Source organism: Bos mutus, chromosome 10 (genome assembly GCF_027580195.1).
Source record: "Bos mutus isolate GX-2022 chromosome 10, NWIPB_WYAK_1.1, whole genome shotgun sequence".
Classification (NCBI taxonomy): Eukaryota; Metazoa; Chordata; class Mammalia; order Artiodactyla; family Bovidae; genus Bos; species Bos mutus.
Window position 1 is genome coordinate 47,548,597 of NC_091626.1, and position 15,121 is coordinate 47,563,717.

Consider the following 15,121-nt stretch of genomic DNA (forward strand, 5'->3'; position numbering starts at 1 on the left):
TTCAAAATTTAAAATGTACAGAGTATTCTTATTTGTAGCTCTCTCCCTCAGCCTCACAATATTTCTGCCTAAAAGTTAAACACCTATCTGCTGAATCTGCCAGTAATGGCAGTCCAAAGTTGCCATTCAATGGCAGCAACTAACTGTAACAGCCCTCTGCAAAAAGCAGGGTAACGTGATCATTGTATAAGGTGGTCTTTACAGTAGGTGACTTGATTATTCCACCTCCATTCTTTAGTTCAGGCCAAGGGCCTCCTACTCCTTTCCAATATTCCCCTAACCACTTGGCCAAGTCCAGCTCTTTCCCTGGCTCCCCTTCTTGACAATGGAAGCAGGCGCCAGAGGTCCAAGAGAAAGAAAAGAAAAAGGCAAGCTTGTTCAGTGCCATCTTATCTCCAGCATTAGAGTTCTTCTAGTGTGATGCCTTCCTATAAAGCACCAGTCCTTCCCATCTCATCAGTCCTCCTTGCAGACAGTTGCCGCTGATGACTAAGAGGTCATACGGAGCTGGATGAGAGAGCTTTTCCTTACTATTCCTTGACAAAGCACAAGGGAAAAATGTTCCCTGCCATAATTCTAAAAATATTTTCAAATAATCTGATGGCTGGCCTACTCATGAATTCTCAAAGATTATTTGGTAAGATAAGAAAAGTTAAAATTATACTGTACACTTAGCCACTCTGTCAAATACTGCAATAGTATTTTTAGTTTATAAATTACTTCAAGCATAGTCCAATATAGGTCAAAGATTCTTAATGTAATATTCAGTTCAGTTCAGTCACTCAGCCGTGTCCGACTCTTTGCGATCCCATGAATCGCAGCACGCCAGGCCTCCCTGTCCATCACCAACTCCCAGAGTTCACTCAGACTCATGTCCATCGAGTCAGTGATGCCATCCAGCACCTCATCCTCTGTCGTCCCCTTCTCCTCTTGCCCCCAGTCCTTCCCAGCATCAGAGTCTTTTCCAATGAGTCAACTCTTGGCACAAGGTGGCCAAAGTACTGGAGTTTCAGCTTCAGCATCATTCCTTCCAAAGAAATCCCAGGGCTGATCTCCTTCAGAATGGACTGGTTGGATCTCCTTGCAGTCCAAGGGACTCTCAAGAGTCTTCTCCAACATCACAGTTCAAAAGCATCAATTCTTCTGCGTTCAACTTTCTTCACAGTCCAACTCTCACATCCATACATGACCACAGGAAAAACCATAGCCTTGACTAGACGAACCTTTGTTGGCAAAGTAATGTCTCTGCTTTTGAATATGCTATCTAGGTTGGTCATAACTTTTCTTCCAAGGAGTAAGCATCTTTTAATTTCATGGCTGTGATCACCATCTGCAGTGATTCTGGAGCCCAAAAAAATACAGTCTGACACTGTTTCCCCATCTATTTCCCATGAAGTGATGGGACTGGATGCCATGATCTTCATTTTCTGAATGCTGAGCTTTAAGCCAACTTTTTCACTCTCCCCTTTCAGTTTCATCAAGAGGCTTTTGAGTTCCTCTTCACTTTCTGCCATAAGGGTGGTGTCATCTGCACATCTGAGATTATTGATATTTCTCCTGGCAATCTTGATTCCAGCTTGTGATTCTTCCAGCCCAGCGTTTCTCATGATGTACTCTGCATATAAGTTAAATAAGCAGGTTGACAATACACAGTCTTGACGTACTCCTTTTCCTATTTGGAACCAGTCTGTTGTTCCAGGTCCTGTTCTAACTGTTGCTTCCTGACCTGCATATAGGTTTCTCAAGAGGCGGGTCAGGTGCTCTGGTATTCCCATCTCTTTCAGAATTTTCCACAGTTTATTGTGATCCACACAGTCAAAGTCTTTGGCATAGTCAATAAAGCAGAAATAGATGTTTTTCTGGAACTCTCTTGCTTTTTCCATGATCCAGCAAATGTTGGCAATTTGATCTCTGGTTCCTCTACCTTTTCTAAAACCAGCTTGAACATCAGGAAGTTCATGGTTCACATACTGCTGAAGACTGGCTTGGAGAATTTTGAGCATTACTTTACTAGCGTGTGAGATGAGTGCAATTGTGCGGTAGTTTGAGCGTTCTTTGGCATTGCCTTTCTTTGGGATTGGAATGAAAACTGACCTTTTCCAGTCCTGTGGCCACTGCTGAGTTTTCCAAATTTGCTGGCATATTGAGTGCAGCACTTTCACAGCATCATCTTTCAGGATTTGAAATAGCTCACCTGGAATTCCATCACCTCCACTAGCTTTGTTCATAGTGATGCTTTCTAAGGCCCACTTGACTTCACATTCCAGGATGTCTGGCTCTAGGTCAGTGATCACACCATCGTGATTATCTGGGTTGTGAAGATCTTTTTTGTATAGTTCTGTGTATTCTTGCCACCTCTTCTTAATACCTTCTGCTTCTGTCAGGTCCATACCATTTCTGTCCTTTATCGAGCCCATCTTTGCATGAAATGTTCCCTTGGTATCTCTAATTTTCTTGAAGAGATCTCTATGGAAGAGATCACCCATTCTGTTGTTTTCCTCTATTTCTTTGCATTGATCGCTGAAGAAGGCTTTCTTATCTCTTCTTGCTATTCTTTGGAACTCTGCATTCAAATGCTTAGATCCTTCCTTTTCTCCTTTGCTTTTAGCTTCTCTTCTCTTCACAGCTATTTGTAAGGCCTCCCCAGACAGCCATTTTGTTTTTTTGCATTTCTTTTCCATGGGGATGGTCTTGATCCCTGTCTCCTGTACGGTGTCACGAACCTCCGTCCATAGTTCATCAGGCACTCTTATCTATCAGATATAGTCCCTTAAATCTATTTCCCTTGACTCAATTGAACAGAATCCTTTAGCTTCTACTGTGCCTAATCCCCCAAACTATTAAAGAGTTCTAGAGTATTAACTTGAATATTTAATACCTGAGAGAGTAATTTACTGACCATATATCTCATCTATCCAGAATTTCTCAAAGAATGTGCCTGAACACACTAGTGTGACACAATGGTTAAACATGTGTAGAAATATTGACTTGCCTTAGCCCTCAGGGGTGGCTGGGCAAAGGCTAGAGTCCAGCTACCTCATCCATTTATCCTATAGTGCTAGAAGTACAATTTTAATGTGTGATATAATATGAAACATGCTGAAAGTACTTTCATACAGCAATAAAATGAACTACACCAATGAAGTGCTAATCATTCAGACAGTCTAAGCAGGGTTAGAAAGGCTATCGGGACTATCACAAGACACACCCTAACCACTAGGTCACACAGTATCCGAGCTGTAAGCATTTTGCTAAATCACTCTGTGACCATAGCACAGAAACTAAATTTAAACTACAGAGTCTAAAGATACAATAAGCTAACTGGCCACAGAAGCTTCAAAGTTAAGGGCCATCCCTTGATATAGTCTTCTTAGAACAGACTGTCTTGGCAATTAGGATTATATGCCTATCCTCAAAAAAAGGTTTTCTGTTCACCTCTTTCTGAATAATTCCTTCCTCCCGTTGAGTCAGTTTATTTCAAAAAAATTTCAATAACTTATTATAGGAGATACAAAGAATTCCATTTTCTCTTAGAAAGAATGAGAAAATAATAATAATCCATGCCAACAATTTTTAAATTTCTACATCATTTGGTTTCATTTACTCCTCTTAGAAAGTAGAGAAATAGTTAATACTTAAAAGTTACAAAAGGAAAAAGTTAAGACGTGTGCTTTGCAAACTTCTACATTTCCCTACCCCTTTCTTCCCCCACCAAAAGAAAATAATAATAAACAAATTACCTATTGGACTGGTTTTCTTGCACGAATGGATAACAGGTAATCAGGTAGCTGGGAATTGGAGTTGGTTCTACACCAGAAACATTTCCATTATCATTTGGGAGTGCCATAGGGATCATAAATGTATCAGGATTCTTCTTCTGGGGAATAAATGGTTCTACCTCAGCTGACAGCTTGACATTCTTCAAAGAGAAAGTGAAACACATTACTAACAAACAAGCAAAAACTTAAATAATACAAATTCACAACAATAAAACAATAAAAGAGACAGTCTTCTCAGTATTCACAAAACATTCAAAGGAAGAGCAAGGTCACATTTTAAAATTTTAATCTGATTATGTTATTTAGACAAAGCCATCAACTGGATAAAAACTTTATCAAAGGTTACTACATTTCAATGAAGTCATTTCTTACATAACCAAAGCTGTTAAAACAATCAAGAGTACAAGGAAGTCATACCTTGGAGTCCAAAAATAAAGCTGGTAGTAAAAAAACAAAACAAAACAAACTCGCTCTTCAGACAAAACATTGTGTTTTAAGTTAATTTTGTTAGTGGAAAAAAATCACTGAACAGAGTTCTGAAGGATAACTACTCTATATTTGTTTGAATAGCCTAAAAAAGTTTATTTCTGTCCATTGCAGGAAATTAGATTAGTATGGTTAAATTAAAAGGAAGGATAATGTCTACAATAAATGAAAAAAAACAACTTAGCACAAGGGAGAAAAACTTTGGCTTCACAGTTAAATTGAGAAAAAAGTGAGCACTTCAGCTTTCCAGCAAACAAACCGAGGAAATAAGGTAATCCAGAATTCGTGCTCCATGTTAGTTTATTTTTATCTTCTCTTATAAATCTATAGAGGTTTAAACATAGTAAAGTACCATACTAAGGACGCACAAATTGGGGACAAAACTATAAAGAAAAGTAAAGAAGAGCCATGAACGTCAGGATAGGAATTACTCTCAGGAAAGAGGAAGCTGTGATTGGGAAGAGGCACCTGGCAGAGCTTCTGAGGCACCCAACAAAATCCTGTATCCTAACATGGGTGACACAAGGTCTTCATCCAATAACTCATTTAGCTGTACACTGGTTTTGTGCATTTTTCCTTCTGTGTTTGCTATATTTAACTAAAATTTTTAAGATTTTAGAATAAAATAATCTATAGGCACATTCTGTAAAAGGAGAATGTTAAAAAACTACAAACATCTCAAGGTGACTTGGGGGAAAAAACCCACAAACATAACAATATTAAAAGATAAACACTTTGCAAAACCAGTGAGTGGAATGCAACCCAATATTTCAACAACTCAAATCAACTACGTGAAAGCAATAGATCTAACCAGAACTTTTTCCCCACTGGGATGGCATTTATTAGAAGCTCCCATCAAGGCATATTTCTCTGAATAAATTTCATGCATGTTTCTCACAAAAGTAATTAGTAGAAAATCCAAAAAAATCTAAAGAAAAGACTTGACATGCTAAATATATGTGCTGAATATACAGCCTTTTTTCAAACTGTTCAAAAACAGTTCATTGTGAACATTTGAAAACACATGTCTAGGGAAGAAATCTGAACTATACAGCAGTATCAATTCAATATCCTTCCTCCCCACCTGATGTAACTTTGATGTCTACTTTTGTACTACTGACCAAATCTGAAATAGATAACATAATTGTACTCATAAATAATGTGTGAGTTGGTTTCTTGAATTCCAACATAGGAGGCAAAAACAAATGTTAATAGTATATAGGTCGGTGATTTTCACTATGATAGTTATTAGGACTCAAAACTTATTAAGGTCTAAAATATCAACCTTTGAACGTATGAGAATCCTGAACAGCTTTATAAATCTGGGCTAGAAGACATTTGAATTTTTTTTTCTAATTCAAGGTATATGGTTATATTAAATTCTCAGTCCCATATGAAAAAAAACTAAGAATACTAATATAAAGAAATAAGGCAATTTAAAAATAACTTTTCCTGATACCCCCAAATAATACCAATTCATAAATTACTTTGGTAACAACAAATTCATATCCTTGCTCTTTCCCAACAGTGTAGTGTTTAGGATTCCACTTCCACTGCAGGGGGCACGGGTTCAACCCCTGGTGAGGAAACAAATACCCCACAAACCACCAGACTAGCCAAAAACAAAAAAAAAGTTTTTTGTTTTGTTTTGCAACAAGTTTTTAATACCTAGTCTCATCTGTTCTTTATATGTTTTGTGAATTTAAGTAACCACTACTCAAAAAGTGTCATGCATAATTTATAACTAATATCTGCACATATACACAGTATATGTCCCCCAAAATTTAAGTCTGTATTGGCTTCTATTCTAAGAGCAATTCTAGATATTGGCATTCAACAATAAAACTCACAAACACTGAAATGATCCTTTGTTTTTACCAAAAAAGAGAAGCTGCTGTAGTCAACAGCTGCACAAACAGAAGATGTCACTAGTAGGAACAGACTGGCAAACTTTCTCCCACAGTTACAACTCCCTATGGTTTTAAAAGTTGTTTGTCGTGACTTTGGGGCCTTCAGCATCATACATCAAAATGCAGCCTCAGCTGTCCTCAGGCCTGAAAAGTAATGTTCATATGGCAAAATATTTTTTAAAATTTCACATAATAAAAGTCATACAGATAATATGTTAAGCAAGCAACAGATTTTGGCAGTTATTTCATTAATATAGAAATTAAAGGAAAAAATGTCTTACATAGTAGACAACAAAATGTTATGAAAAAATTAACTAGTTACTTCATACAATGATACTCCTCAGTTTGTATTTCTGTTTAGTCTATTTATGCCATGACCGTTAAGAAATCAGAAATTTTAGAGCAAATTTTTGTCTCCTTAAAGAAAATAAAATAATGGAAGAAGTCTAAACAGAACAAAATCTACTCCTGTACTGCTACTTGCTAAAAAAAAAAAAAAAAAAAAGACACTGTACTGTAAAATTACCTTTATCTTTCAGAAATTACTTCAGAATTTTCCAAGTTAATGAAAAAGCATAATCCCAGAAACCTGTTTTGAACAAGAAACTGTAGAAACCTTATTTAAAAGTTTATTAAACAAATGCATTCAGATCACTGAGAGCCTGTATAATTTAACAAATACACACTGAGCTCATGCACTGAAGAGAGCACCACACTAGTATGAAGCACACATCAACAGAAAATGCAGACTAAATTCCTCTGAGATGGAACTTTCAGAAGAGTACAAACAATTTCCCCAGAAAGCAGTAGAAAAATGACACCCACTTAAAATCAAAACTGAAGTAGAACATAATAAAGCATGCTCCCACAGTGAAATGTCAGTACGTACTACACACCCACAGAACAAATAAGACTATGGAAACCCTCCACGTTCTTGCTATATTAAGGTAAATAGGATGTATCAAACACTAAGATGTTTTATATATCATGACCAAAGATAAAATAAATGTCTTCTGAAGGAAAATGTGCTTAAGAAATACCTGCTGGCTTTATTGTTTTCTGGAACGTCTTTTACTGAAAGTAAGCCACTTGACTAAATAAATCAGTAGTTATACGTATCAAGTTTTGCAAGACTTTAGAAAATACTGAAGAGAAAAATCAAAGCATTTAACTTAGACTCTGCCTACTTGCTTTCCTATTCATACATTTTCCCTCTTTCCTTAAAATGGACCACATTTAATCTTGTTAAACTCTGATGGTACTTTTTTAAAACCTAACTTTCTAAATTTAATACTAGTGTTTGGAATTTTCTTTCTTTCTTTGAGGAGTTCTCCCCCCACCCCCACTTCTTTCCTTGGATGCTTAATTTTTAACTTCCTTTTAAAATGCTGAACAGCGAAAACATTTATGACTATGCCTTTGCCTCAGAGTATAGCTTCAGCCACATCCCATACATTTTAATATGCAGTATTTTATTATGTTTTAAAATTTTTTTAATTGCACTTTTAAAGTCCCCTTTGACTTAAAAGCTTAGGGGAAAAAAATGCCTTTTTAAATTTCCAAATGATATTTTCACTAAATGAGCATTATTTACTTTCTTTTTGATTACAAAAGCATTTTTAAAATGTTAAGGCAATAGCTTACTTAGATCTATAAAAGCTAACTCTAAGTATTACTGAATAAAAAACACTTTAGAGTAACTTATTTAGAATACATTTAGTTTGCAGTGCTGACTCTATTTGACATTTATAATTATTTAAAGAAAAAATTATAACCCAGATAATATTATACCTTAATTGGTAAACAGCTCTTTGCATGAAACCATATACACTTATCACACATCTGGTTTTCTAAGAATTAAAGGCATTAGTGATCAATAATTTTGCAAATTACTTTAAAAGAACTCATCTAACATTAATGTACTAAAAACTAAGCCCGAGTTTAAATTATTTGATAATACAAAAGAGACTGTCAACCTCAAGGGTTCTGTCACTTCTAAAGCCACTGTTTATTTTTTTTTTTAAATCTCAAAACACTGTCCTAAACGTCCTAAAAATAGAAATACAAAAACTTTATAAACAAACTCCATTATTTAGTCTTCACATCCCTTTATATCAGTTTTTTTTTTTCCCCTTTAAGGACAGGGGAAAAAAAAAACACCTAAGATCCGGCACAGCTAAATAAACAAAACAGATTTTTTTTTTTAATGCACTATACTAAGCAGCATCCTTTCTCAGAACTACCTCTGGCAATTAAAATAAGCTACTCATTTTGATTTAAAACAGTCTTGCTAAAAGAGGTTACTCCTGAGATTCTCTTATGGTTATAACATTTTTTCAAATAGTCATTACTACAGTTAAGATTACTAGCTAGCATGTATTCCCAGTAACTTGCTTTTTATTATCTTGATCAACACACACAGAATTTATCCTTTTATACAAAGATTTTTATATATATATATATATATATATATATAAACAAGACATAATTCCAATAACTACAACATGAATGTCTTCAGGCAAAACACGCTTAGATATTTTTTAAGTTACACTTGTGCAATACTCCAAGGATTTAAGACAAAATGCAGAAAGTCTGTATTAGTACTAGTCTTTAAAAATCAAACTTCTATGAACAGTCAACCACTATAATATTATAAGTTTTAACGCTGTAGACATTCCCAGAAATTCTGAATATAAACCAACACTGGTTTAAAATAAATGTTTTGAGAGAAAAACGGAAATTCGGCACATGTGGCATCTGTTTTTAATGACTTTTACTTATTAAATTCATTTAGTAAAAATATAAAAGTACATTCCAAATAACTTGGAAAAGCCATTACATTACTCAGTGGTATAGTGAAAGCAATCAAGAACTCCACACAGTGGACAGATCTCAGTTCCAGCCCCTCATCTATCATTAAGTTAATAGTTCTGTGCCTTTTTCCAATGATGAATATGAGAATATAATGAAAATAATGGAGTTTTGCCATCAGAAAAGTGCTAATTTAAAATGAAGGAGACTCCTTCCAGGTCATCCATGGACCCCTGAATTAACTGCCTACAACATGAACTAGGCAAAGCAGCATCACTTTTTGGGATCTCAGCTTTCTGTGAGTGTATGTGTGGGGGAAAGAGCAATTGATTCAAATTATTCTCTCATAATCCCCTAGGATTAGGCTAAGGGAAGAGGTAGGAGGTACTGGAGAAAAAAAAAAAAAAAAATTCTTCAACAGAAAACCTACATTTATGTTTCTTTCTGAAGCTTAAATTTCTACAAAATTTTAATAGGTTGTGAACTCTGGAAAGAAACGGGATGAAAGACAAAGAGGCTCTCTAAAGAATTTGCTCATAGCACTTGCTGTCAAGATAATTACATACAAATAACTATGCTAAAAGTTACCATCTAAATAGTTAATTACATTTCCTCTGGGATGAAAGGAACCATAAGTATATATATATATATACATGGAACCATAAGTATATACATGACAGCATTACTAGTTACAGTTCTGTCATCCCAGTGAAGAAACAAAATGTTTAACCCTTTCATTAGTGACACACGTACTGGAAAATCATTCAAGAAAATTTCTTATTCACTTCTCAGGCTTTGAAATTTCGGGCGGTTTTTGATAGGTATCTTGGAAAATTATTTTTCATTAAACTGGATATAGGGGACATATAAAATACCTTGGGTCACAGGAAAGCCTGAATTAATTTGTCAAGGGGTCCCCATCAGTTTTGCTTTGGTAAATGCACAAACTGTTTCGTAAAACTCGCTTGTGTTTTCAGTCATATTCACACAAGCTTTTTTTAAATAAAGATTTTTATACAAAGGAAAAAAAAAAAAAAAAAACAAAACAAATATCCACAACCAGGAAGCTGCTGTCTGCTGAAAGAGACCTATTTCAAAATCTGAACTCCCTCTGACTAGCTACATATATACACATAAATATACCAGCTACATATATACAAATACAAGAATTTGGGAAATCTTGTCTCGTTATTCAGGTGTTAATTATCCATTTGTAAAGTCATCGGGCTAACCTCTAATCTTTTTCCTTTATCTATTTGCCGAGTTCATTACTGGGCAAGGCCTTCAACTGAAGAGGGGGAATGGACAGTGAGTAAACTTCGATTTCATCAAATTAAATCCCTTCATACAGATCTCAGAATGGAAAATACTGAAACTTTTTGGAGGGAAGAAAACTATTATTTTAGATTTTTTCCCTTTTTTTTGAACACTGTCACCATCCCAGCCTCCCAGCACCTACTAGCTTGGATAATCAATAATTTGATGCAACTGAAACATTAATGGGACTTCGTGAATACGAAAACGGGCTCGGAAATGAACTCGACCTTCGGGTCCTACACCTTTAAAATATAAAATCGATGTTTCAAAAACACTATTTTTTCTTTTTTTTTGGGGGGCAAAATAACTGGCTAGAAGGGCAAAGGGAAACCGCAGTATTTCATATCTAAAAAGGAACACCTCCATAAAACCACTGCAAAAACAATGCTTCGCTCAAGGGAACGTAGGTCTTAAAAAGCCCATAACCCCTCCATCATCTGTAGTTATCACATTCCCTGACAGTTTTTCTAAGCGAGAAGCCTTTCCACCTTAAAAACACATTCCAGAACTGAAGGGAAGGGGGAGGGGGGTTAGTATTTGGTGAAGTTATAAACCCTTTCTCGGGAAAGAACGGACAACTTGGGAATCTTCTGGCCCCTTTCACCAAACAAGTCAGGGCGGCCAAAAGCAAATCCCCAGCCCGGGGGAAATCAGAGCTGGAAAAGCCTCCAAGCTCGAGACAGCATCTGAAACAATGCAGGAGAGGGGCGCCGCCAGGATCCCGGGGAAAGGAGGTCTGCGCCAGCAGGAACCCGAGGGCTCCGGCCGTCCGGGCCCACGCTCGGAGACCAGGGCCCGCTCGGGAGGAAGCCGCGGCCGCGACCCCCAGCTCCCGGCCCGACCGGCCTGGCTCAAGCCCGCGTACCTGGTCTGCGGGGGCTCGGTCCATGGCGCCTGCAGCCGCAACGGGCCCGCGTTAGTCGGTGTGAAGAGTGCCTCGGGCCGCTTTCTCCATGGCCCCCCGCTCGGGTCGAGACCGGGCTCCGGACCTCCGCCCCTATCTAGCTGGCCGCGACGCAGAGTCCGGCTACGCCACTGGCCGAGGAGGCGGCCCCAGCTCCGGGAGGAGGGGGCAGCGGCAGCCTCGGGGAGGGATCATCTGGGACGGAAGCCGAGGAGGGCCCAAATGAGCTAGAGGCGTAGTCGGAAATGGCGGAGCGCGGAAGGGAAAGAAGGGGGCGGAGGTCCACAGGGGCAGTGGGCGGAGTGATCGCAGGCGGCCTGAGCTGGCGGAAATCCAACGCGAGCTGGCCGTTCTGGAGGCTGAGGCCAGCTGGACATTCCGAGTAGCATGTTCCCTGAGCCGCTCTGCGCTTTGCGTGGGACTTAACTGCCCCTCTGGACTGCTAAACTAAGGAGTGTGGAGCCACTCGGACACGCGCGTTTTGAGGACTTGAGCGACCTCGGAGACCACTTGAGTCTGTCAGTCTCAGTCCTGTGGGACTCTGCAATCCTATCATGGACTGTAGCCCGCCAGGCTCCTCTGTCTATGGAATTTTTTAGGCAAGAATACTGGAACTGTTTGTCATTTCCTACTTCAGGAGATCTTCCTTCCCAAACTAGGGTTGGAACCGGTGTCTCTTGCATTGGCAAGTGGATTATTTGCCCAGAGACCACTTTCTCATCCCAAACTACCTCTGGTATATCGGAAGAGGTTTTAGCTGCCTGTACATATGTTATTCTTTCTTTTGTCATCTGGCTAAAGGAAGCCTTAACTGTAAAGGAGAATACCACAGTATGGCGACTACTGAGAAATGAGACAGGAAGCTCCACAAATAGTGGTTAGGTAATTCATTGTCAAGGACCAAGTTCAACCCTAGGCTCACCTTCAGGCTTCTCTGCCCTATCTCAGAACCCCTAATTTTTCCCACCACTCAACAGGTAACATACTCTGGTATGTTGCCTTTCCACCGTGCTTATTGATTGTTCCTCTTACCTTCGGTTCCTTAGTTCCTCGAGGAAAGAGACTGCCATGAGATTGGACACTTGGTAATCATTGTGGATTGCCTCTGGATATCTCCTCAAACACATCCTCCAACACATACCCTAAGAGTTCTTGTTTGCTGGTCAGTTCCAGGGTAAGGAAGAAAAAATAAAAGCTTGTTGTTCAGTTGCTAAGGCATGCCCAACTCTTTGCCACCCTATGGACTGCAGCATGCCAGGCTTCCCTGTCCTTCATTATCTCCCAGAGTCTGCTCAAACTCATGTCCACTGAGTCGGGGGGTGCCATCCAGTCATCTCATCCTCTGTCACCCCCTTCTCCTGCCCTCAAGGTTTCCCAGCATCAGGGTATTTTCCAATGAGTCAGTTCTTGGTATCAGGCTGGCCAAAGTATTGGAGCTTCAGCTTCAGCATCAATCTTTCCAGTGAATATTCAGGGTTGATTTCTTTAAACATTGACTGGTTTGATCTCCTTACTGTCCAAGATGCTCTGAAGAGTCTTCTCTAGCACCACAGTTCAACAGCATCAAAGCATAAAAGCTAAATTATACTTAAGTGAAAGAAGAGAGTAGAGGTGGCTCCTGTTTTGAAGGACTGGTGTGGAGATACACAGCTGGAGAAGAATTTTGAGAAGCTTGCTTTGTTATGCTTCAGTAAAAACTTGCTTTGCCTTTTCAGTTAGTCTGGTTCAATAGTCTAGTTTTATTTGAATAGGACTTCAAGAAGTTGTGGAGCCCCCAACTGTACTTAAGTTGGTACTATATTTTGACCTGGTGAAAGGAGTTATGTAAAGTTAATAAGACTTACATCAAGGCTAGCAGCAGAAATTATTTCTGAGGAGAAACATATTTGTGTGTAAAGATCTCTCATTTATTTAGTTTTAGTAGTTCTACTTCCTCAAATTTTTTGTGTGTGTGTGTGTGTGTGTGTGTACATGTATGTGTGTGTGTGTGTTTTATGTGCTTAGGCTCATATATATATTATGGTTACATACATGAATGATTCGTGTAATGTTAAGTCTCTAGTGTCTATCAGTGAATGCTGAATGAATTTAGGTTTGCTCAGAAAAACTAAACTATTTATAATATATAGTTATGTAAACTAACAGATGATCATCTTGCTTCACACTTGAAAGGTAAAAAGAACTCTGAATTTTTAGAATTTCCCCCATGGTGTCTTTAGCCATAAGATACCCCTGCTGCTGCTAAGTCGCTTCAGTCATGTCTGACTCTGTGCAACCCAATAGACAGCAGCCCATCAGGCTCCACCATCCCTGGGATTCTCCAGGCAAGAACACTGGAGCAGGTTGCCATTTCCTTCACCAATACAGGAAAGTGAAAGTGAAGTCGCTCAGTCGTGTCTGACTCTTCGCCACCCCATGGACTGCAGCCTACCAGGCTCCTCCGTCCATGGATTTTCCAAGCAAGAATACTGGAGTGGGGTGCCATTGCCTTCTCCGGTCAAAATGGCAATAAATAACAAATGTTTGCAAGGATATGGAGCAAAGGGAACCCTTGTACACTGTTGGTCAGAATGAAAGTTGGTGCAGCCACTAAGGAAGACAATATGGAGGTTCCTCAAAATATGCAGATGAGAACTATCATATGATCTAGCACTTCTACTTCCGGGTATTTCCCTGAAGAAAACAAAAACATTAGCTCAAAAAGAGGTATTCACCTCCATGTTTATTACAGAGTTATTTATAGTAACTAAAATATGGAAGCAACTTACGTATCCATCGATAACTAAAGAGATAAAGAAGATCAGTGAATAAAGAAGATGTGTGTGGGGGTGTGGGTGTGTGCCACATACATTGGAATATTCATTTCAGTTCAGTCGCTCAGTCGTGTCCGACTCTTTGCGATCCCATGAATCGCAGCACGCCAGGCCTCCCTGTCTATGACCAACTCCCGGAGTTCACTGAGACTCATGTCCATCGAGTCAGTGATGCCATCCAGCCATCTCATCCTCTGTCGTCCCCTTCTCCTCCTGCCCCCAATCCCTCCCAGCATCAGAGTCTTTTCCAGTGAGTCAACTCTTCGCATGAGGTGGCCAAAGTACTGGAGTTTCAGCTTTAGCATCATTCCTTCCAAAGAAATCCCAGGGCTGATCTCCTTCAGAATGGACTGGTTGGATCTCACTGCAGTCCAAGGGACTCTCAAGAGTCTTCTCCAATACCACAGTTCAAAAGCTTCAATTCTTCAGCCCTCAACCTTCTTCACAGTCCAACTCTCACATCCATACATGACCACAGGAAAAACCATAGCCTTGACTAGACGAACCTTTGTTGGCAAAGTAATGTCTCTGCTTTTGAATATGCTATCTAGGTTGGTCATAACTTTCCCTCCAAGGAGTAAGCGTCTTTTAATTTCATGGCTGCAGTCACCATCTGCAGTGATTCTTTTAATTTCATGGCTGCAGTCACCATCTGCAGTGATTTTGGAGCCCAAAAAAATAAAGTCTGACACTGTTTCCACTGTTTCCCCATCTATTTCCCATGAAGAGATGGAACCGGATGCCATGATCTTTGTTTTCTGAATGTTGAGCTTTAAGCCAACTTTTTCACTCTCCTCTTTCAGTTTCATCAAGAGGCTTTTGAGTTCCTCTTCACTTTCTGCCATAAGGGTGGTGTCATCTGCATATCTGAGATTATTGATATTTCTCCTGGCAATCTTGATTCCAGCTTGTGATTCTTCCAGCCCAGCGTTTCTCATGATGTACTCTGCATATAAGTTAAATAAGCAGGGTGACAATATACAGCCTTGACGAACTCCTTTTCCTATTTGGAACCAGTCTGTTGTTCCAGGTCCAGTTCTAACTGTTGCTTCCTGACCTGCATACAAGTTTCTCAAGAGGCAGATCAGGTGGTCTGGTATT

General features: G+C 39.0%; 1 protein-coding gene across 2 annotated transcripts in view; it reads right to left on the reverse strand.

The window, feature by feature from the left end:
• SECISBP2L (SECIS binding protein 2 like) overlaps positions 1-11,372 on the reverse strand; it is a 60,136-nt gene extending 48,764 nt beyond the window's left edge. The window contains exons 1-2 of one of the 2 annotated variants that reach the window (XM_070377872.1): positions 11,169-11,372; positions 3,741-3,919 (exon numbers count right to left, since the gene is read on the reverse strand). In XM_070377872.1, coding sequence (XP_070233973.1) covers positions 3,741-3,919; positions 11,169-11,192 — 203 coding nt within the window. In that variant the 5' untranslated portion in view covers positions 11,193-11,372. The remainder of the gene's footprint in view (positions 1-3,740; positions 3,920-11,168) is intronic. The other variant, XM_005892160.3, reaches the window with a different exon arrangement.
• Between the last annotated feature and the right edge of the window lie 3,749 nt (positions 11,373-15,121).